General features: G+C 51.3%; 1 protein-coding gene across 1 annotated transcript in view; it reads left to right on the plus strand.

The window, feature by feature from the left end:
* f2 (coagulation factor II (thrombin)) overlaps positions 1–24,877 on the plus strand; it is a 160,523-nt gene that overhangs the window by 62,069 nt on the left and 73,577 nt on the right. The window contains exon 3 of the mRNA XM_072518841.1: positions 23,213–23,237. Within this exon, the coding sequence (XP_072374942.1) occupies positions 23,213–23,237 (25 nt within the window). The remainder of the gene's footprint in view (positions 1–23,212; positions 23,238–24,877) is intronic.

Consider the following 24,877-nt stretch of genomic DNA (forward strand, 5'->3'; position numbering starts at 1 on the left):
GTGTAACACAGAGTCTCACTTTACGCAGACGACCTGCTCCTGTATGTGTCGGACCCAGTGGGGGGATGGAATAAATCATGAGGATTCTGGGGGAATTTGGCCGGTTCTCGGGGTACAAACTGAATATGGGGACATGCGAGATGTTTGTGATCCAGGCAAGGGGACAGGAGAGGCGATTGGGGGAACTGCTGTTTAGAGTGGTGCCATGATATGCACTCATGCACATAATAAGATACAGGCAGGCAGTGACAGACACCCAGTACAGCCAATCAACACACAGGACAGAACACAACCAATCACCAGGCAGAACACCAGAGGGTGGTCTCCCACTGTAAAACACACGAGGCATCAGCACTCTTCCTCTTTCCACTGGTGACAACTGTAGTGACAGTCAGGGTGTATATATCAGTTAGCACCTTCTACACATAGCTCAGAGCTAGTCTGGTCCAGTTAGTTATAGCAAGCACGCTTAGATGTGTAGAGTGTCAAACCCACAGCGAACTGTGTGCACTGCTTAACAAGTTCAATAAAGCGTATTGAACTAACATCACAGTTTGGAGTCTACTTTCAAGTGCAACTGCATCCAGTTGCAGTCCGTGTTACCCCAGGGTGAATAACACGACATGGTACCAGTAGTCTACTTTCTCTAAGTGGTTTACCTCGAGTGATTACGTGACGACCAGCAAGTGCCTTCCAGCGGCATGTAGAAGATCCAGGCCCCTCCACAGCTCCGGATCTCCGGCAATCTTGGCGCCAACTGGTGGGTCTTCAAGCAGAGGTTCCTTCTCTGCATTGAGGCCTCAGGCCTCGAGGATGCGTCCGATGCCAGAAAAATTGTGCTGCTCCTATTGACTGCGGGGGGCCACGCCATCCAGATTTTCAACTCGCTTGATTTTACCGACGGCCAGGACAAGACTAAATTCAAGACCGTTTTAGAGATGTTCGACAGTCACTGTGAAGTCGAAACAAAAGAGAGCTTTGAGCATTATATCTTCCAGCAACGCCTTCAGGGTAAGGATGAACCTTTCCAATCCTTTCTAACTCATCTCCGTATATTAGTGCAGTCCTGCAATTATGGTGAAACTGCTGATTCCATCATCAGGGATCAGATCATGTTTGGGGTGCACTCCGATTCCTTGCGGGAGCAACACCTCAAAATTAAGCACATGACCCTGCCAGTCGCAATTGAGACGTGTATAGTGCATGAGCATGCGAGAAATCGGTACTGCCGTCTCAAATCGGCAGAATACGAAAAACTTGCCTCCCACGAGGCAGAGAGTATACAGGCCATCGCCCGGATGCCTCAGTATCGATGAGAGCGGCCATTTCGCACGCTTTTCCCAGAGCACCACGCATGCGCAACACGAACAGGAGAACGAAGTGGCCGAAAACCAAACTGCGCAGGTGCGAACGTCGGCTGACCGCACTGCGTGTGTGCGATGACGCACGGAGCGTAACGACGTCAACGTCATGACATGCCCGAACTGCGGCACCGCCCACTTAAAGCGACAATGCCCTGCAAAAGGCAGGCGATGTTTAAATTGCGGGAAGCCTGGACATTATGAAGCCATTTGCAGGTCTGCACCACCAGTCAAGGGCCAGCGATCCCAATTCCAACGCAAGCGCGTTCGATGTATACAGCAAGGCTTACTGGATTCTGATCCTGGTTGCACTACGGATCCAGAGGACAACTGCCTGGAGTCCCCCTATCGTGTGGGCATCATCACGACATGTGAGTATGCCTCCTCAAATTCAGCAAGACGCCTATCTATCCTAAATGTGGATTCCGCGGATGAATGGCGTGCTGTCATACATGTAAATCAATGCAGCATCCAGTTCAAGCTGGACACTGGTGCTTCTGCCAATCTCATCTCTCAAGCTGATTTTGACCGCATTAAAAAGCAACCCAAAATTCTTCTGCCAGCCTGCCAGCTCCTCGATTATAATGGCAATGCCATAACTGCACTACGATCTTGTCATCTATTCGTCTCCAACAGGACCATCAATGCCACACTGCGATTCAAAATCATCAAGCCCGATAAGGCTTCCCTGCTTGGTGCCCATGCATGCCAGCTACTCAACCTCGTACAGCAAGTCCATGCCATGTCTTCTTCCAATGTGGATCTTCAGGCTGACATTGATGACATCCTTGCTCAATATCCAGATGTGTTTGATGGAATGGGTACTCTGCCATACTGCTACAAGATCTTACTCAGGCCTAATGCCACGCCTGTGATCCATGCACCACGCCGGGTGCCGGCTCCTCTGAAGGAACGTTTAAAGGCACAGCTACAGGAGCTCCAAGATCAGGGCATCATCTCCAAAGTGACGGAACCGACTGACAGGGTCAGCTCGATGGTCTGTGTGAAGAAGCCCTCAGGAGAGTTGCGGATATGCATTGATCCCAAGGATCTTAACCGGAACATAATGCGGGAACACTACCCGATCCCGAAGCGGGAGGAACTGACCAGTGAGATGGCACACGTCAAATTCTTCACAAAGCTAGATGCATCGCGTGGTTTCTGGCAGATACAACTGAACGAGTCCAGTCGGAAGCTCTGCACGTTCAACACACCATTTGGCAGGTACTGTTATAACCGGATGCCGTTCGGCATTGTCTCAGCCTCTGAAACCTTCCACAGGATCATAGAGCAGATGATGGAGGGCATTGAGGGTGTGCTTGTCTACGTAGATGATGTAATCATATGGTCCACGACCCCCGAGGAACACATCTCGTCTCAAACAAGTCTTTTGACGTGTCCATGCAAACGGCCTCAAGCTGAACAAGGCCAAAGTGCTCCTTTGGCATGTCAACCATCAAGTTCTTGGGCGACCAGATATCCCAGCAGGGTGTACAACCAGAATCGGACAAGGTCCAGGCCATTAACGCCATGAAGACCCCGGAAGACAAATAGGCGGTACTACGCTTCCTCGGTATGGTGAACTTCTTGGGAAAATTAATTCCCAACATGGCCTCACACACCACGGCTCTCAGGCATCTGGTAAGAAGTCCACTGCATTCCAGTGGCTACCCACACATCAAGCAGAGTGGTTCGAGCTCAAAGCAAAGCTCACCACTGCTCCGGTACTAGCGTTTTTTGACCCGGACAGGGAAACAAAAATCTCCACGGACGCAAGCCAGGACGGCATTGGTGCGGTGCTCCTCCAGAGGGATGACTCCTCGTCCTGGGCTCCAGTTGCTTATGCGTCAAGGGCCATGACTCCTACTGAACAGAGGTATACCCAGATAGAAAAAGAGTGCCAAGGCCTCCTAACCGGTATTGTAAAGTTCCATGACTATGTCTACGGTCTACTAACATTCACAGTGGAGACTGACCACAGACCCTTGGTTCATATCATTCATAAGGACTTGAATGACATGACGCCCAGGCTTCAGCGCATTCGCCTTCAACTCTGAAGGTACGATTTTGAGTTCGTAGACACACCAGGCAAGGAGCTGATAATTGCGGATGCCCTGTCCCGCTCCATCACCTCGCCCTGTGAACAGGTTGACTTCATCCGCCAGATTGAGGCACAGGTGCAGCTGTGTGCCAGCAACCTCCCGGCCTCAGATGAAAGAGTGATCATCATTCGTGAAGAGACTGCCAAAGACCCTCTTCTGCATGTAATACACCACCTCGCAAATGTTTGGCATAAAGGGCAATGCCCTCAGTTCTTTAATGTGAAGGACGACCTGACAGTAGTCGAGGGGATCCTCCTGAAGCTAGATCGTATCGTTATTCCTCACAGTCTGCAGAGCTTAGTGCACAAACAAATCCACGTTTGGTGAGGAAAAGTGTAGGCGCAGGGCCCGGCAGGCTGTCTATTGGCCTGGAATCAGCGAGGACATATCCAACATGGTCCTCAATTGTGCGACCTGCCAGCGTTTCCAGCCTGCTCAGGCGAAAGAAACACTCCAGCAACATGAGATTGTGACCTCTCCGTGGTCCAAGGTGGGAATCGACCTTTTTCACGCCAATGGGCGTGACTATGTGCCCATCATAGATTACTTCTCAAATTACCCAGAAGTTGTGAAGCTGTCAGACTTCACATCAAGGACAGTCATCAAGGCCTGCAAGGAGACATTTGCCAGGCATGGTATTCCACTCACTGTCATGAGTGACAATGGTCCCTGCTTCCACAGCCAAGAGTGGTCCAATTTCGCCAAGTCGTACCAATTCAACCACATCACCTCAAGCCCACACTACCCGCAGTCCAACGGGAAGGTCGAGAAAGGGGTCCATATAGTGAAACAACTGCTCTGCAAGGCTGCGGACTCTGCTTCTGACTTCAACCTTGCACTGTTGGCATTCAGGGCAACCCCTCTGTCCACCGGTATGTCTCCAGCATAACTCCTCATGAATAGAGACCTGCGAACGACTGTTCCGGCCATACACTTACCAGACCTGGATCACCTCCCAGTGCTGCAAAAGGTGCAGCAACTCAGGAACCGGCAGAAGCTGACATGCGATGCTCATGCTACTGATTTGCCAGTGCTCTCTCCGAAAGATGCTGTTCGGATCAAGCTACATGATGGAGGCTGGTCAGCTCCAGCTGTTGTTGTTCGACAGGCTGCTCCCAGATTGTTTGTAGTTCGTATGGCTGATGGCTCCATTGTCAGGAGCAACAGAAGGGCACTGCGCAAAGTTGCCTGCTCATCACCAGATCTTACTTTTCCAGATGTTGTTATGCCTCCTCCGGACACCTCGCACCACGAGGCCACCAATCTGGCAGCAATCCCGCCTGTCAAGGCACCGTCATCCCCACCTCCACCTCTCAGGTGGTCGACAAGGATCCGACGCAATCATCCACTCGCCATTTAATGTAAATAGTTCCACATGTAAATACAGTCGCATCTGCTCCAAGCAACCAACATTTTTTTTAAAACGGGGGATGTCATGATATGCACTCATGCACATAATGAGATACAGACAGGCAGTGACAGACACCCAGTACAGCCAATCAACACACAGGACAGAACACAACCAGGTCACCAGGCAGAACACTAGAGGGTGGTTTCCCACTATAAAACACACGAGGCATCAGCACTCTGCCTCTTTCCACTGGTGACAACTGTAGTGACAGTCAGGGTGTATATATCAGTTAGCACCTTCTACACGTGGCTCAGAGCTAGTCTGGTCTAGTTAGTTATAGTTAGCGCACTTAGAGTAGTAGAGTGTCAACCCACAGCGAACTGTGTGCACTGCTCAACAAGTTCAATAAAGTGTATTGAACCAACATCACAGTTTGGAGTCTACTTTCAATTACAACTGCATCCAGTTGCAGTCCATGTTACCGTAGGGTGAATAACACGACAAGTGGGAGGGGGCAGTTTTAGGTATCTAGGCATCCAAGTAGCACGGGAATGGGAACAGTTACCCAAACTTAATCTGGCCCGTCTGGTGGACCAAATGAAGGACGATTTTCAGAGGTGGGAAGCGCTCCTGCTGTCACTAGCTGGGAGGGTCCAGACGGTGAAGATGACGGTCCTTCCGAGATTCCTGTTTGTGTTCCAGTGTCACCCCATCTTTATTCTGCGCTCTTTCTTTAAATGGGTAAACAAAGTTACCACGGGCTTTGTATGGACGGGCAAGACCCCGCGAGTAAAAAAGGGGATGATTGACCGGAGCCGGGGAGAGGGCGGGCTGGAGCTGCCAAACTTCAATGGAGGAAGCATGTGGGAGCGGAGGGAGCATCTGTCTGGTCCCCAATTTGTAATAACCACCGGTTTGCCCCGGGAAAGATGGACGGGGGGTTTTGGAGATGGCAGAGGGCAGGAATTGAGAGGATGGGGGATATGTTTATAGAAGGGAGCTTTCCTAGCTTGAGGGAGCTGGAGGAGAAATTCGGATTGGTGAGGGAAAACAAATTTAGGTACCTGCAGGTGCGGGACTTCCTACGTAGACAGGTCTCAACCTTCCCGTTCCTACCACCAAGGGGGATTCAGGGCAAGGTAGTTTCCAGAGTGAGGGTGGGAGAAGGAAGGTCTCCGACATCTATCAGGAGTTCATGGGGGCAGAGGACACGCAGACCGAGGAGCTGAAGCGCAAATGGGAGGAGGTGTTAGGAGGAGAGATAGAGGATGGTCTCTGGGCGGATGCGTTGAGTAGAGTCAATGCGTCCACAACATGCGCCAGGCTCAGCCTGATACAGTTCAAGGTCGTTCACCGGGCTCACACGACAGTGGCCCGGATGAGCAGGTTCTTTGTTGTAGAGGACAGGTGTGCAAGGTGTGCGGGGGGCCAGCGAACCATGTCCATATGTTTTGGACATGCCCAAAGCTCAGGGGATTCTGGCAGGCGTTTGCAGACGTCATGTCCACGGTGTTAAAAACAAGGGTGGCACCGAGTCCGGAGGTGGCGATTTCCGGGGTGTCGGAAGATCCGGGAACCCAAGAGGAGAAAGAGGCCGACATTCTGGCCTTTGCTTCCCTGGTAGCCCGGAGACGGATACTATTAGCTTGGAGGGACTCAAAGCTCCCAAAGTTGGAGACCTGGCTTACTGACATGGCTAGCTTTCTCTGTCTGGAGAAAACCAAGTTCGCCCTGAGAGGGTCAATGTTAGGGTTCGCCCGGAGGTGGCAACCGTTTTTAGACTTCTTTGCAGAAAATTAATCGTCAACAGAAGGGGGGGTTAGTTTAGTTTAGAGTAGGGGGTTAATAAAGGTGGGACCTGCAAGGGAGGTAGCAGGCTTTTTTTGCACTATGTTTATAGGCTGATGTACATTGTTTATTTTGTCGTTGTAAAACCAAAAAAACCTCAATAAAATGTTTATTAAAAAAAAACAAATGGACAGTACGATTAATGATAAATGATACAGTCAAAGGTTCGCCGGTAGCTCCTGCCGGCTGGCTCTGCCCACGGACAACTGTATAAATATGTATGACCTCCAGTGCACTGCCATTTCGCCAGCTGCAGCAGGAGGCCACGCATCTGACTGTAATAAAGCCACAGCTGTACCCAACTTTAGTCTTTGTGCAATTGACCGTGCATCAATTTATTACAGTCAGATTTTCCACAGAATGGATATCAGAATTAAGCCCGACCGCCTGCAGCTGGACCCGCACTCGCCCGCGCCAGGAAAGACTTTACTCACTGGCTAGCATGTTTCGAGGCTTACATCAACACGGCGGACCCCGCGCCAACGGAGGCTCAGAAGATAAACGTCCTGTACTCCAGACTGAGCTCCACCGTGTTCCCGTTGATCCAAGACGCCACGAATTACACAAAAGCAATGGAACTTCTCAAAGAACACTACACGCAGAAGGCGAACACGCTCTTCGCCAGGCATGTACTCGCCACCCGCTCGCAACTACCTGGTGAGTCCATCGAAGACTTCTGGCGGCCCTAATTCCACTCGTCCGGGACTGTGACTGTCAGGCTGTCACGGCCGCCGAACACTCAAATCTCCTCATGCGCGATGCCTTCGTGACGGGGATTGTGACGGACAGCACCCGAGAACGATTGCTGGAAGGGGCCACGCTCGAACTGGCGGAGACGAAAACCTTGGCGCTCTCCATGACGGTCGCATCCCGTAACGTACAATCATACCTCTCCCGCCGCGCTGCTCACCCTTTTACTCCTTCCTACCCCTCACGGACCCTGCCGATGACCTCCTCAGCCGGGGCCCTGCCTTCGCAATGCGCCTGCGCCGCACGCCGATCTGCACACCCCGGGGGTCCCCGCTGCTACTTCTGCGGTCAGCAGAAGCACCCCCGCCAACACTGCCCGGCCCGCACTGCCGTTTGTAAAGCCTGTAGTAAAAAGGGCCACTCCGTGGCTGTGTGCCAGGCCCATGCAGCCGCTGCCATCGCGTCCGCTATCGCCCCCTCCCCCACGCCAGACACACAATGGGAGCCGCCATCTTCTCCTCCCGGGTCCATGTGCAATCAATGGGCGCTGCCATCTTGTTCCACTTTGGCCACGTGTGCCCCATGGGCGCCGCCATCTTGTCCAAACCCCGCAATGTGCGCACCATGGGCACATTGGTGCCACCATCTTGTCCCCCACAGGGTCTCCGGACATCCCGACATCGGAACCGTACACGCTCGCCATCCGAAGCATCCAATGGCTACCCGCAGTTCGCTTCGATGACGCTGGATCAATCTCGCCCGCACAACCTGGCCACCGCATCGACGACGGTTAAAATCAACAGCCATGCGACCCCGTGCCTGCTGGACTCCGGGAGCACCGAAAGCTCCCGAGTCAGGCGCTGCTCCCTTGCGATCCACCCTGCTAATCAAAGGATCTCCCTAGCCTCTGGATCCCACTCCGTCCCGATCCGAGGCTTTTGTACAGTCACCCTCACGGTCCAGGGCGTAGAATTTAGTAACTTCTGCCTCTATGTCCTTCCTAATCTCCGCGCTGCACTCCTGTTGGGCCTGGACTTCCAGTGCAGCCTCCAGAGCCTCACCCTCAAATTCGGCGGGCCTTTACCCCCCTTACCGTTTGCGGTCTCGCGACCCTTAAGGTCGATCCCCCCTCTCTTTTTGCCAATCTAACTGTGGAGTGCAAGCCCGTTGCCACGAGGAGCAGACGGTACAGCACCCAGGACAAGACCTTCATCAGGTCCGAAGTCCAGCATCTGCTTAAGGAGGGTATTATCAAGGTCAGCAACAGCCCCTGGAGAGTCCAAGTGGTAGTGGTTAAAACTGGGGGGCAACACCCCGGGGGTCCCACTCATTCAGTCCACCCAATTCCCCCTTGCGGCCGAGGCACAACATGCTTTCGCCCTCATCAGAGCAGACATCGCCAAGGCCGGGATGCGTGCAGTGGATGAGTCACTGCCTTTCCAAGTAGAAAACGACGCTTCAGACGTCGCCCTTGCCGCCACTCTAAACCAGGCAGGCAGACCCGTGGCATTCTTTTCCCGCACCCTTCATCCCTCTGAAATTCGACACTCATCCGTCGAGAAGGAGGCCCAAGCTATCGTTGAAACTGTGCGGCATTGGAGGCATTACCTGGCAGGTGAGAGATTCACTCTCCTTACGGACCAACGGTCGGTAGCCTTCATGTTCAATAACACACAGCGGGGCAAGATCACAAATGATAAAATCTTGCGGTGGAGAATCGAGCTCTCCACCTATAATTACGAGATCTTGTTTCGCCCCGGTAAACTCAACGAGCCCCCAGACGCCCTCTCCCGAGGTACATGTGCCAGCGCACAAGTGGACCAACTCCAGGCCTTACACGACAGCCTTTGTCACCCGGGGGTCACTCGATTGTACCATCTGGTCAAAGCTCACAATCTGCCCTACTCCGTCGAGGAAGTAAGGACAGTCACCAGGGACTGCCAGGTCTGTGCGGAGTGCAAGCCACACTTCTACCGGCCGGACCGTGCGCGCCTAGTGAAGGCTTCCCGCCCCTTTGAACGGCTCAGCGTGGATTTCAAAGGGCCTCTCCCCTCCACCGACCGTAACACGTACATTCTCAGTGTGGTCGATGAGTACTCCAGATTCCCCTTCGCCATCCCATGCCCCGATATGACGTCTGCCACCGTCATCAAGGCCCTCAGCACCACCTTTGCTCTATTTGGTTTCCCCGCCTACATCCACAGTGACAGGAGATCCTCATTCATGAGCGATGAGCTGCGTCAGTTCCTGCTCAGCGGGGGTATAGCCGCCAGCAGGACGATCAGGTACAACCCCTGGGGAAACGGGCAAGTAGAACGGGAGAATGGGACGGTTTGGAGGGCCGCCCAGCTGGCCCTATGGTCCAGGAAGCTCCCAGCCTCTTGGTGGCAGGAGGTCCTCCCTGACGCTCTGCACTCCATCCGGTCACTATTGTGCACCGCCACTAATAACACAGCCCATGAACATGTTTTTACCTTCCCCAGGAAGTCCACATCCGGGGTGTCGCTCCCGACTTGGCTCAGTGCTCCAGGGCCTTCTCGGTAGGCACATCCGACTCCACAAGGCGGACCCCTTGGTGGACAAGGTTCACCTACTCCACGCCAACCCTCAATATGCCTACATTGAGTTCCCCGACGGCCGCCAAGATACTGTCTCACTCAGGGACCTGGCAACATCAGGTTCCACCCCAACACCCCCCCCCCCCACCAATGCGCGCCCCCCCCCCCCCCACCTCCCACCGTGCCACCAATATTGACCCCACCAGACCATCCCCCCCCGCCTCCCCTTTTCCACACAAGAGGACGAAGAGGACTTCGGCACACTCCCGGAGTTCCCCGATGACTGGCCAGCATCAGCACCGCCACCACCGCCATCGGTGCCACCTCCACCACCGCCAGCACCGACTTCGCCGCCACCATTACGCCGCTCCCAACGAAGCACCAAAGCACCGGACCGGCTGAACCTTTGACGGACTCCGGACCGTCAACATGGACTTTTCTTTCCCTATCACTGTACATAATTGCACTAATTGTATATAGTTTCACGTCAACCCCGCCGGACTCATTTTTAACAGGGGGTGAATGTGGTGAACCATTGTAATAGGAGATGTAAGGTAGGACCTGCACTACAGGTTTGCCGGTAGCTCCTGCCGGCTGGCTCCGCCCACGGAGGACTGTATAAATATGCATGTCCTCCAGTGCACTGCCATTTCGCCAGCTGCAGCAGGAGGCCACGCATCTGACTGTAATAAAGCCACAGTTGTACCCAACTTTAGTCTTTGTGCAATTGATCGTGCATCACAGTAATAACAGTCAAACTTCATACAGGTGTGAGGGCCAATCTCATCAATTTGTCCAATGTCAAAAAGCTGCAAATTAAACTGCAAGTAGTAAATAAAACAGTATTGTTAAGAGACTATAATGGAAATTAAATCACGATGTTAAGAGCATGCAAGCTCGATGTCAATGTAAAAACAGAATTTACACGTTGAAATTTTCCATTGTGCGAATCTCTGATAGGATTAGAAGCATATGAGGAACTGCAGCTGGTTAAGCGGGTTTACAATGTAGACAACTCTGCAACAAGCCCACCTGCCTCAGGAAACTCCATACTAAATGATTTTCCTCAGATTTTCCAAGGCTTTTTCACTTTGCCTTACATATACAAAACCCAATTAAAGGACAGCGCAAAGCTAGTGATTCACGCACCGAGACGCATATCAACTCCATTGAGAAACAAATTGAAGGCTGAGCAAGAGAGGATGACAACTTTAGGCGTAATTAAGCGCATCGAAGAACCTACAGACTGGGCAAGCTCTATGGTTTGTGTCAAGAAGCGGAATGGAGACCTACAAATCTGTATGGACCCTAAAGATCTGAACCTCAGCATTAAAAGAGAACATTACCCTATATCAAAAAGGGAGGAAATAACATGCGAGATGGCAGGAGCAACAGGTTTTAGTAAATTAGACGCATCAGAAGGCTTCTGGCAACTTAAATTTGATAGAGAAAGTACAAAGCTATGTTCGTTCAGCACACCCTTCGGAAGATATTGCTTCTTAAGGATGCCATTTCTGCTACAGAGATTTTTCATCGTGCCATGGAGCACATAGTTGAAAAGATTCCAGAGTCCGGGTTTATGTGGATGACATAATCATTTGGGGATCAACACAGGAAAAACATGACAAAAGGCTTCTCAGGGTCCTCAGAAGCATAAAGAAAAATGGCTTAAAGTTGAACAGGATGAAATGTCAAATCGGTGTACACAACATCACCTTCCTGGGAGACAAGCTTTCCGCACAAGGTTTCAGCCTGATCAAGATAAAATAAGGGCAATCTTGCAGATGCCGCATCCCACGGATAAAAAAGACATATTAAGAATGTTAGGATGATAAATTTTGTGGGCAAATTCATTCCCAATCTTCAATCACTGCTGCCTCACAGCTCCAGGGACCCGGGTTCAATTCCGGCCTCAGGTGACTGTCTGTGTGGAGCTTGCACTTTCTCCCCGTGTCTGCGTGGGCTTCCTCCGGGTGTTCCGGTTTCCCCCCACAGTCCAGAGATGTGCAGGTTACATGGGGTTACTGGAAGAGAATGGGGGCAGGGGCTTAAGTATGGTGTTCTTTTCAAGGCCGGTGAGACTCAATGGTCCGAATGGCCTCCTTCTGCACTGTAAATTCTATGATTCAGCGAATGATCATGAATCATAGTATCATAGAATTTACAGTGCAGAAGGAGGCCATTCAGCCCATCGAGTCTGCACCAGCTCTTGGAAAGAGCACCCTACCCAAGGTCAACACCTCCACCCTATCCCCATAACCCAGTAACCTCACCCCACACTAAGGGCAATTTTGGACACTAAGGGCAATTTATCATGGCCAATCCACCTAACCACCTTGCAACGATATGACTTTGAGCTGAGTTATACACCAGGCAAGCATCTCACTGTTGCTGCTATACTATCTAGAGCCGTAGGCATAGAAGAAACACACCAGTTGGATGAGGACGTGCAGGTCCATGTAAACCTGTTCACTGAGTCTCTGCCCGTATCTGACAAGTCAAAACTAATTAAAGAAGAAACCACCAAAGACATTGATGTGTTATCTGAGTTGGTTTAACATTGACTGCAACTGGATGCAGTGAGACTAGAAACAGGCTTCTGACACAGGAGATGGTCCAACACTGTTTTATTGAACCTGCTGGTTGCTGTACATAATCTGCTGTGGGCTGGCACTCTACTAATCTAAACTGACAACCTCTGATTGGCTTGACCAGACAAGCTCTCTGTTACATGGAGACGGTGCTCACGGCCTTGTGCATTCTAACTATCTCTGTAGATGTATCCTGTGAGAAGAGCCGGAGTCTTAATGCCTAGTGTGTTTTATAGTGGTAGTGACCTGTCTGGTGATTGGTTGTTCTGTGTCGTGTGTGTTCATTGGTTATCCTGTATGTCAATCACCGCCTGTCTGCATCTCATTATATACATGAGTGGATATTATGACATCTCCTCTGTTTGAAATAAATTTTGGAATGTGGCTGTATATACATGTATGGCCATGTACAAGTGGTGAGTGAATGAACATATGTAAGTGGGAAGCTGTCTATCGTGTAGATACAGAGCAAACTGAACAAAATTTAAAGGATTCAAGTCTATAGATTCAGTCTTTGTGGTGGGTGATGAATTCTTGTCGATCGTCTCAGAGGTGGAGGGGGGACGCCGGCACCTGGACAGGCGGGACCGCTGCCAGATCGGTGGCCACGTGGTGCAAGATGTCCGGAGGAGGCATGATGACATGCGGGGAAGTGCGGCCAGGCAGTGGGCAGGCAACTTTGCGCAGCGCCCTCCTGTTGCGCCGTAGAATGGAGCCATCAGCCATTTGAACAACGAAAGACCTGGGGGCGGCCTGTCCGACGACAACAGCTGGGGCTGACCAGCCTCCCTCAGGCAACTGGACGCGAACAACATCTTCTGGAGCCAGCGCAGGCATATCAGTGGCATGAGCATCATACGTGATCTTCTGCTGGTCCCTGGATCGGTGAACTTCCTGCAGCACCGTGAGGTGGTCAAGGTCTGGAACATGGATGGCTGGAACAGTCGTCCGCAGGTTTTGGTTCATGAGCAGCTGCGCCGGAGACAAACCAGTCAACAGAGGGGTTGCCCTGTACGCCAACAGCGCCAGGTTGAAGTCCGAGGCTGAGTCTGCAGCCTTGCAGATCAGCCACTTGACAATATGGACCCCTTCTTGGTCTTCCCGTTTGATTGCGGGTAATGGGGACTGGATGTGATATGCCTGAAGTGGTCGGATCGTGCAAAGTCGGACCACTCTTGGCTGTAGAAACATGGACCGTTGTCACTCATTACTGTGAGTGGTATCCCGTGCCTGGCAAACGTCTCTTTGCAGGCTTTGATGACTGACTTGGACGTGAGGTCCGACAGTTTCACCACTTCCGGGTAGCTGGAGAAGTAGTCGACTAAAAGCACGTAACCAAGCCCATTAGCGTGAAAGAGGTCTATCCCTACCTTGGACCACGGAGAGATCACAATCTCGTGCTGTTGCAGTGTTTCCTTGGGCTGGGATGGTTGGAATTTCTGGGATGTTTGTGCAGTTGAGGACCGTGTTGGCAATGTCCTGGCTGATGACAGGCCAGTTAACTGCCTGCCGAACTCTGCTTCGACATTTCTCGACCCCAAGGTGACCCTCATGGATCTGTCTGAGCACCATGGCTTGCATGCTTTGGGTAATGACGATTCTATCCAGTTTAAGAAGGATCCCCTCAACAACCGTTAACTCGTCCTTAACGTTGAAGAACTGGGGCACTGCCCCTTTTGCAGCCATGGGCGAGGTGTTGCATCACACGCTGCAGTAGAGGATCTTTGGCAGTTTCTTCACGTATTTTGACAACTCGTTCATCAGTGGCTGGGAGGTTGCTGGCACACAACTGTACCTGTGCCTCAATGTGGTGAATGAAGTCGCCCTGTTCACACGGTGTGGTGATGGATCGGTATAGGGCATCTGCGATGATCAGCTCCTTACCCGATGTGTATACGAGTTCGAAGTCATATCGGCAGAGACAAAGTGATGGTGGATAACTGAGAAACCTGTCAAAAGTTTCAATGCAAACTAAGCAAAGAGTCGATGCAGATTGGTGAAATAGCCACAACTCCATGGCAGAATGTTGGTATGGATCTCTTTCATTTAAAATTTTTTTAGAGTACCCAATTCATTTTTTTCCAATTAAGGGGCAATTTAGCGTCGCCAATCCACCTACTCTGCACATCTTTGGGTTGTGGGGACGAAACCCATGCAAACACTGGGAGAATGTGCAAATTCCACACGGTGACCCAGAGCCGGGATCGAACCTGGGACCTCGGCGCAGTGAGGCTGCAGGGCTAACCCACTGCGCCACCGTGCTGCCCGTATGGATCTCTTTCACTTGAATGAAAAGGAATAACTCTGGTTATAGACTACTTTTGTGACTTTCCGGAGTCAGCACAGCTATTGAATTCCACGGCCAGATGTGACATTAAGAATGTTAAAGAGATTTTTTGTTGCCACGGGATATCGAACATAGTCATGAGTGACAATGGTCCCTGTTTCGACAGTTATGAGTGGACAGAATTTGCATGGCAGTATGATTTGAAACACATCACCTCAAGTCCTCTGTACCCTCAGTCGAACGGTAAGGCTGAGAAGGGTGTTCATATCTTTAAACAGCTCCTAAAAAAGCATTAGACAGCCGAGATGACTTATCTCACGCTCCTAAGTTATCGTTCTGCACCACTAATCAATGGGCTTTCGCCAGCTCAGTTGCTGATGAACAGGCAACTGAGAACGGCCTTACCCTATATTCCTCAAGAACCAGTGAACCATACGTAAGAGAGGCAACCGATCTCTCAAAAAATGAGGCAAGAGGGATTTTACGACAGATCCGCAAAAAGCCTCCAACAATTGCAGCCAGGTGACACAGTCAGACTGGGAGATTCCAAAGGGAATGGATGGTCTAAGTATGCAAAGGTACTGTGACAAGCAGGTGCAAACTCATATCTCATCATCACGGATGAAGGTATTGTCTTAAGAAGGAACAGAAGAGCTCTGCTAAAAGTTTGGCAACCTTTTGTAATGCAACCACCCAGAAGAAGTGGGTAACAGTCTGAAGATAACAGAAGAAGATACAGTGCAGCATATGGAGCAACAACAACAAGATACAGACACAACAATTCAAGCGGAACAACAAGCAGAATCCACAACTACAAAGGAAGATGAAGGAACTCTGCAAATTCAGCCGCCACTCAGAAGATGAACAAGGCTAAGACGGAAACCTGAGAGACTGAAATTGTGATGAACTGTATATATTTAAATGTTTTGGATTTATTATGCATATCATATTATTTAGTAAAAAAACAAAGTCATGAATGTAAATAATTACATCTTCCAAAGGAAAGGGGATGTGATGATAGGCATAAAGCAATTCTGTATATAATATTATATACAACCTCCGACCAGCAGGTGGCAGTGTGGCGGTGTAAGTCTATCATGTGGCTCTGTACCTCGGGGAGTTGGGAATAAGTTGTGTTGGTGGATAGATGTATTTTACAGTAGCTCTATAATAGTTAGTGTTGGTAGTTTGTCCTTTATTTATTCCAATTACCATTACCATGCAGTTGGTTCATAATAAATTATTTAAACCAGATGTTCTGTAGTGCATCATTCATATCGGCCAGTCTAATAAACATGACAGGACCCTCGGCTGGAGATGGGGGTCCCTTGGCTGGTGGTGAGGGACCCTCCTCAGGGGCGGGTCGCCATGGGAGGGTGGGGGGAAGTGCATGGGGGAAAACCGGGGGTCAACCATACGCAGCACCACCATGCCATGATCGTGTTTACCCATTCCGGGGGCATCTCCTGGCCCTGCCCATCTGCCTGACCGACCACCCACAACTCCCATCGACTTCTGAGGCCTCTGGCCGTGTGGCAGAAGGCTATCGATAATAGGGAATTAGCAATCATGGTTAAGTGAGCACTTCACACAACCCCAGTGGATCTCCGTGGATGGGCTGGCCATGTAGCATGTGAGAGTTATTGCCTAACATCCCAATCACACCTTGATGCCTGGACACTGTGGGAGGCAACACCACACATGCAACAGCCAACATCCAAACATCCAGGGGATGGGACACAGTTCCAGGGACATGTCCATGGCCGGAGGGTGGGGCAGTACCACAGGGAGGGGGAGCCATCATACTAGTTGTGCACAAAAGGGTTTTTTATGTTTTACAATTCCCCACCCTCACAATGGTGCTGCCCTCTGCCCCCTCACCCTACCTAGCCTCATACTCCCTCCCTCACTGCCCTCAGTGATCCTCCATGTGCTTTGCCCTTGTAGCTCCACACTACGTCCTGGTGCTGTCCCCAGGATGCACATCAGAGTTGGAGGCAGCCAGCTGCTTACTTCGCTCCGTGGCTTTCAATGCCCCTGATGGGTGTTCTCTGGGGGCTCTGACGTTGGAGGGCCCCGGCTCACTTGTCGGCGGCACTTGCACAGCCGTGCCGCCCTGTCCCGTGTGCTGGCTGTGAGACGTGGTCTCATATCATACAATCATATCATACAGTCCCCACAGTGCAGGAGGAGGCCATTCAGCCCATCGAGTCTGCACTGACAAAGAACAAAGAAAAGTACAGCACAGGAACAGGCCCTTCGGCCCTCCCAGTCTGTGCCGACCATGCTGCCCGTCTAAACTACAATCTTCTACACTTCCTGGGTCCGTATCCCTCTATTCCCAACCCATTCATGTATTTGTCAAGATGCCCCTTAAATGTCACTATCGTCCCTGCTTCCACCACCTCCTCCAGCAGCGTGTTCCAGGCACCCACCACCCTCTGTGTAAAACACTTGCCTCGTACATCTCCTCTAAACCTTGCCCCTCGCACCTTAAACCTATGCCCCCTAGTAATTGAACCCTCTACCCTGAGAAAAAGCCTCTGACTATCCACTCTGTCTATGCCCCTCATAATTTTGTAGACCTCTATCAGCTCGCCCCTCAACCTCCGTCGTTCCAGTGAGAATAAACCGAGTTTATTCAACCGCTCCTCATAGCTAAAGCCCTCCATACCAGGCAACATCCTGATAAATCTCTTCTGCACCCTCTCTAAAGTCTCCACATCCTTCTGGTAGTGTGGTGACCAGAATTGAACACTATACTCCAAGTGTGGCCTAACTAAGGTTCTATACAGCTGCAACATGACTTGCCAATTCTTATACTCAATGCCCCGGCCAATGAAGGCAAGCATGCCGTATGCCTTCTTGACTGCCTTCTCCACCTGTGTTGCCCCTTTGAGTGACCTGTGGGCCTGTACACCAAGATCTCTCTGACTGTCAATACGCTTGAGGGTTCTACCATTCACTGTATATTCCCTACCTGCATTAGACCTTCCAAAATGCATTGCCTCACATTTGTCCGGATTAAACTCCATCTGCCATCTCGCCGCCCAAGTCACCAAACAATCTAAATCCTGCTGTATCCTCTGACAGTCCTCATCGCTATCCGCAATTCCACCAACCTTTGTGTCATTCGCAAACTTACTGATCAGATCAGTTACATTTGCCTCCAAATCATTTATATATACTACGAACAGCAAAGGCCCCAGCACTGATCCCTGCGGAACACCACTAGTCACAGTCCTCCAATCAGAAAAGCACCCTTCCATTGCTACTCTCTGCCTTCTATGACCTAGCCAGTTCTGTATCCATCTTGCCAGCTCACCCCTGATCCCGTGTGACTTCACCTTTTGTACCAGTCTGCCATGAGGGACCTTGTCAAAGGCCTTACTGAAGTCCATATAGACAACATCCACTGCCCTACCTGCATCAATCATCTTTGTGACCTCGTCGAAAAACTCTATCGAGTTAGTGAGACACAACCTCCCCTTCACAAAACCGTGCGGCCTCTCACTAATACATCCATTTGCTTCCAAATGGGAGTAGATCCTGTCTCGAAGAATTCTCTCCAGTAATTTCCCTACCACTGACATAAGACTCACCGGCCTGTAGTTCTCTGGATTATCCTTGCTACCCTTCTTGAACAAAGGAACAACATTGGCTATTCTCCAGTCCTCCGGGACATCCCCTGAAGACAGTGAGGATCCAAAGATTTCTGTCAAGGCCTCAGCAATTTCCTCTCTAGCCTCCTTCAGTATTCTGGGGTAGAACCCATCAGGCCCTGAGGACTTATCTGACCCTCTGAACATGCACCCTACCAAGGCCCACTCCCCCACCCCATCCTGAGGTGCGTGTCCCTGCACTGGTGGAGGGTAGGGGTGACAGATGTGACGCATCGATCGTGTCTTCCTTGGAGCTCCACTCCAAGGTGCCCTGCTGGGAGACTGGAGAGGGTGCCACCCGGGATGGGCTGGCACCGTCGGCTGGAGGACCTGCGGGAGAATGCACATGTGGTCAGTGGGAGGAATGGGTCAGTCAATATGGCAATCACTTAAAAAAAAAAAAATTTAGAGTACCCAATTAATTTTTTTCAATTAAGGGGCAATTTAGCGTGGCCAATCCACCCCTGCACATTTTTGGGTTGTGGGATGAAACCACGCAAACATGGGAGAAAGTGCAAACTCCACACGGACAGCGGCCCAGAGCTGGGATCGAACTGGGACCTCGGTGCCGTGAGGCAGCAGTGCTAACCACTGCGCCTCTGTGTTGCCCTTCGGTATGGAAATCACAACTCACATTTGACAGGTCCTCGGGGTGGGGCCAGGTGGATCCTCACCTCTGTGGAATCCATCAAACTCTGCATTGGTGACCGCCCTGTCCTCGGCCATCCCAGTCAATGTCAGGGCCTGCTCCTTGAAGGAGGTGAGGAGCCGTATGTCTGGCACGCCTCTTGTCAGTCTGGGCCCTCTCCCGCCGATTGTGGGAGAGCTTTTCCTGAGGAGACACAGAGAGCGCATCGTTAGCCACATGTATGGTTTACAGCAGTGAGAGAGGGGGTGTGAAGGGAGGGCTGGGGGCGGGTTGAAGGGAGGGGGGGTGGTGAAGGGAGGATTGTGGGCCACATGGAGGGTTGGGGGGGTGGTTGCTCGTGTGGGGGCGGAAAGGTCTCGAGGGGGAAGCGGTCGGTAACATTGGTGTCTCCCGTGCTGCCTGGTAGCACAATGGTTAGCACTGTTACTTCACAGTGCCAGGGATCCAGGTTCGATTCCCGGTTTGGGTCACTGTCTGTGTGACGTCTGGACGTTCTCCCCGTATCTGCGTGGGTTTCCTCAGGTGCTCCGGTTTCCTCCCACAAGTCCCGAAATATGTGCTGTTAGATAATTTGGAAATTCTGAATTCTCCCTCTGTGTACCCGAACAGGAGCCGGAATGTGGCGACAAGGGGCTTTTCACAATAACTTCATTGCAATGTTAATGTAAACCTACTTGTGAAAATAATAAAGGTTATTAATAAAGATTATTATGGTGCAGGTCATTGACTTTCTTACGGCACTGGAGACCAGTCCTCCTGGTGGCACTCCCGGAGCTTACAGCCGTCGCCACCTCATCCCAGGCAGCACTGGCTGCTCTGTGGCTCACCCTCTGGGACCCTCAGCGGAACAGGGCATCCCTCCTGCCTCCACCTCGTTGAGGAGCCTCTCCAGGCCTGCATCTTGGGGCCGGTCATCTTGGAACCATGGCTGTGAGCTGGCTGGGGTTGGCCAAGCAAGTGCTGCTTAAGTGCTGCTCGACTTTGTTAGCAAGGAGCTGGTGAGCACAGTCCCGGCGAATCGGGTGGCGGGCCTTCATTTGCGGTGAGAAGCCTGTGAGCCCTCATTAAGTTGACCAATTAACGTTGAATAGCGTTGCCAGCCTCACTGGCCAAGCAACGGGAAGCCCGTGGCAGTTTCCGCTTGTCACCACACTGAGAAATCTTTCCGGAGAATCACACCTTATATCTTATTCCTAATACTTACCAATACAAATATAAATCCCTTAAAACTACCTTTGTTTTCCTGACAATCATTCATCATAAAACAAGCCTAAGACCCAATAATCGGAGACGGTGCATGTTGATGAGTAGTGATACTTTATTTCTGCTTTGAGCACAGGAGGAGCCCACCCAGCCCATTACACGTGTCTCAGCTCTTTGAAAGAGCTATTCAGTTGGCTCTGTTTCCCTTTAAATGGGATATTTTTTATTATCTGCTAATTCATTCTTTCTATGTCGTGGTCTCTTTCCAGACAGGGGCTGGAGGTATTCGCAGCACCTCACAGATTGCCATCCACTGTTGTGTGAGAATCGGCACAACATCGAGGGCCGAAGGGCCTGTTCTGTGCTGTACTGTTCTATGTTCTATAAGTCACTGAGTTTTCCTATTCGGCGAGAAGTGAACATGTTTCATTCGCTCATGTGGGAGAAAGGCAGACACATGGTTTCACGAACATCGCAGGCTAGGTGAAGGGTGAAGGGTGAACCCACGCTGCTGGCCTTGTTCTGCTTTACAAGCCAACTGTTTAGCCCACTGTGCTAAACCAGCCCCTGGAGACGGGATGAGCGTGGAAGTCTTATCCTGAGTCAATCAGTGGCCTGGTAGCTGTCAAATCAGCTCAAGGTTTCTCAGCCACATGATGTGGGCTCACCCCTGACCTTTCAATGGGAGAACTGGGCCCTAGCTTTGCTTAAAATTCTGATCACTGTTTCCACTGCTGGGGCCATTGTGGGGCAATCCTGCAGTATCCAGCAGTACAATTGTTGAGAATTGTGGTGATCTGCTGTTTGCTATGGAAATTCACCCTGATGGGTGGGGGGAGGCGGGGAGACTAATGTAGTCATAGTCATTTTGAGAGAGGATAGCAGGTTTGTGTTTCCATGGCACTCTCACAGAGCAGCACCTCGGTGATCCTGTTGAAGGATATGTTGCTGGAGGCTGCCTCCCCACAACCTCCCACAAACCCTCTTCCCCATCCCCTCAATCGCCCTTTAACCTCCCAAAACAGCCCCTCTACCATCGTCCAAACCCCTCCAGTCTTCCCCCAAACCCCACTCTAACCTCTCCAACCCTCCCCCAACCTTCTCATCAAACGCATCCAACTATCCCCTTAACATCTCTCCAACCTTCTCCCAACTCCCCTCCGACCTTCCATCCAATCTCCCCCAATCCCTCTTTAATCTATCTCAACCTTCCTCCCAAACTCCACGCCAACCTTCCATCCAATCTCCCCAATCCCTCTTCAATCTATTTCCAACCTTTCTCCCAATCCCCCTCCAACCTTCCCCCTCAACCCTGCTCCAACCTACCCCAAACCCTATCCAAATCTCCCCTGAAGCCCCTCCAACCTTCCCCCCCAAACCCCCTCCAACCTTCCATCCAATCTCCCCAATCCCTCTTCAATCTATTTCCAACCTTTCTCCCAATCCCCCTCCAACCTTCCCCCCCCAACCCCGCTCCAACCTACCCCCAACCCTATCCAAATATCCATCGAAGCCCCTCCAACCTTCCCCCCCAAACTCACTCCAACCTTATGTCAAATATCCCTCAACCCCCTTCCAATATTCCCGCAACCTCCTTCAACCTCCCCTAACCTTCCACCAACTCTAAACAGACCCTCTCAAACTCCTCCCTCCAGCCTTCCCCACCCAACCCTCCCCCAAACAGTATCCAGTTGGTTCTAAGATTGCAGGGGTGCCATTTATCAAGCAGGAACATTCTGAGTCACTGCTGCTGCTTCACAACTTTGGGCAGCATCGACGGTCCGGGAGCAGCAGTGACTACTGAAATTGACCCGACACTGACAGACCGGCTTAAAGAATGTCAGAACTCTCAGTCTGACAGATCCGATTTTTGAAACTGGTCTGTCAGGTCTGAGGCTCTAACTGCTCAAGGTGAATGCCGAGAAAATACTTCCCAGGCCCACCCCTCCCCAGACCCTGAGCCCCAGTGTTTGGCACCGTTTGCATCCCCCTCCACCCCACTCTGCCCCAGTCCCTGGCTGGCAGTTGCATCCCTGGGTTCTGACAATACTGCTCGGTGTGGTGGACTTAAGGCTCAGTGACTTCCTGCCCATATTGGAAATTTCAGTTCTGTACACAGTGGTAGTAGACATGGGATCAGGAGCTCACTGAGTGAGAGACTATTAGAAGAACCATGGAATCCCTACATTGCAAAAGGAGGCCATTCGGCCCATCTAGTCTGCACAGACCCTCTGATAGAGCATCCAAACCCACGCAGACATGGGGCGAAAGTGCAAACTCCACACAGTCACCCGAAGCCAGAATTGAACCCAGATCCCTGAGGCTGTGAGGCAACAGTGCTAACCACAGTACTACTGTATAAAGCTACTCTATATTGCTATTTATCATGCAGGATCAGTACTTTGATTCATTGGAATATTTAATCAAAATACAATTTTGGTTATCGTCATATAAACAGAAAATACAGAATAATCTCAGCAGGTCTGGCAGCATCTGTGGAGTACTTTTGTTTTTATTTCAGATTTCCATCATCCGCAGAATTTTGCTTTTATTTGGTTATCGCCAGTTACTTTGATAAGCTGAAGTGCAAAAGAGCATTTGAAGGTGTTTGTTGTGCCCAGTGGCATGCTATCTAGATACCACCGAGCAGGCAGGTTTGGATCCATGCATTGTCCTCCTTGACCTGAAAATCCTTCCTCTCAGCCAAAGTGAGGGGCAATGGAAGCTAGTTGTAACGGCAGAGGCCCATGGGTCCGTTCTCTCTGTTAGTCAAAGAATACTGGATAGCACCAGTGAACCTAAAGAAGTAGAAGAATACAGTTAACCTAAAAATAATACTTTAAAAATACAAATCTCAAACATTCTTTTTTACAGCAAACTGTTTATTAATAATTTTCTTCTCTTTTTCAGTCACAATTTTGGAACACCTATGATGGTAAGAAATGTTTAATGGCTTCATACATCTTGCATGTTGTTTTCTTCTGTCCTTACTGATTCTTTCTGTATCACAGATAGTCCTCTCCATTCCCTCCACCATTCCTCTCCCTTCCACCTAAAAGGTAGGTAGCTGGACTGCTGTTAGGCTTCTGACGATGTGTCTCCTCGGTTCTGTGACTTATGAAATATGTATCCACTGTCTTTGGACAGTCTGTGGATTTCTGACCAAGAAACATAATGGGCTGGGTTCTCCGTTTCAGAGACGAAGTGCTGATGCCAGGATTGAATTGGTGGTGTCTTACAACCATGAAAGCGGTGCCGGTCCTGGAGCAATTCAGGATCCGCTAATGGGCTAGCACCGGCGCCACGTGGAGCTAGTGCACTCCCAATGCACAACGGCTTCCCATTGACTGGGATTGGGATTGACACTAAAGAGGCTGACAAGCTGCAACTGTATGTAACCTCTCCACTCCCAACACACACTCATTCCAGCCAACAAGATGGCAGCAAGAGCGGCACTGCGGTGCACGGATGCGTAAGTGGAGACACTGCAGAATGCCGTGGAGGTGAGGTGGGGCATCCTGTTCCCCAGGGTGGGAAGAAGGCTGCAACCCGCTGCCATACACTGGTCCTGGGCGCAGATGGCAGAGGCCGCGAACACCATGGGCCTCACCACTAGGACCGGCCAGAAGTGCCATTAAAAAGCTGCATGACCTCTTCAGGGCAGCCAGGATGAATAACTTGCACCGTGCCCCTGGCACCAACCCCGTTCCAAACACCCAGAGGGCAACCGAACCCCACCCACCGGCAGTCTGCTCGCACCCCACCCTGCACCACATGCCAACACCGAAACCACCTGCCATGGCCAGGTGCCCTGCACACACAGGCCACGAGCTGCCCACCCTCAGTGCTGCCTGTATCCGACTGCCTCACATGTGCATTTTCTGTCCAGCCCCCAAGAGAAGGCGGCGCACAACGCAGGGAGACAGAGAGCAGGTGGGGGGGCACTGGACATGGCCGGTAGGCTCAGAGAGCGGACAGTCACGGAGGCAGGATAGGGGAACCAAGTGAGCTCTCGCTGAGTTGCAGTGTCCCTATGGCATGCGTGGCACAATCCCACACCACTCCACATAACCCTCGCCCCCCCCCCCCCCCCACCCAAGCACCCCACCATCACCACTCTACCCCTCCACCACCCCCACTTCAGCACCTCACCACCTCCACACCATCCCCATCTACGATCCAACCATGCATCACCTTTTGGGTCTTGCATAATTACCTGGCGACGAGGTGGGCCCTACTTGTGGCCCCGGCCCGGGCACATCGAGCGACGAGGCGGGACCAGACAGTGATGCAAGCCTCATTGCCAGCCTGTGGCTCCCCCAGAGCACCTGTTCGGGGACGACACCGACTTTCTGTTACCGCTGTCTCCACACCCTCCACCATCCCAGAGACACGCAACTCAGTTGGGCACTTTAGTGAAGAGGCTCCCGGGACACTATCTGCTGTGCCCAACACATGTGCAGGCATACATCAGGGAGAGGTAGGAACCCCCGAGGGGACGGATGGCTGGAGGATGGGCCAACCCCAGGGTCTAGCTGCCGGCCAGACAGGTCTCGGGCTTCTGCTAACGGTGAC

This window comes from Scyliorhinus torazame, chromosome 10, assembly GCF_047496885.1.
Source record: "Scyliorhinus torazame isolate Kashiwa2021f chromosome 10, sScyTor2.1, whole genome shotgun sequence".
NCBI classification, from domain to species: Eukaryota; Metazoa; Chordata; class Chondrichthyes; order Carcharhiniformes; family Scyliorhinidae; genus Scyliorhinus; species Scyliorhinus torazame.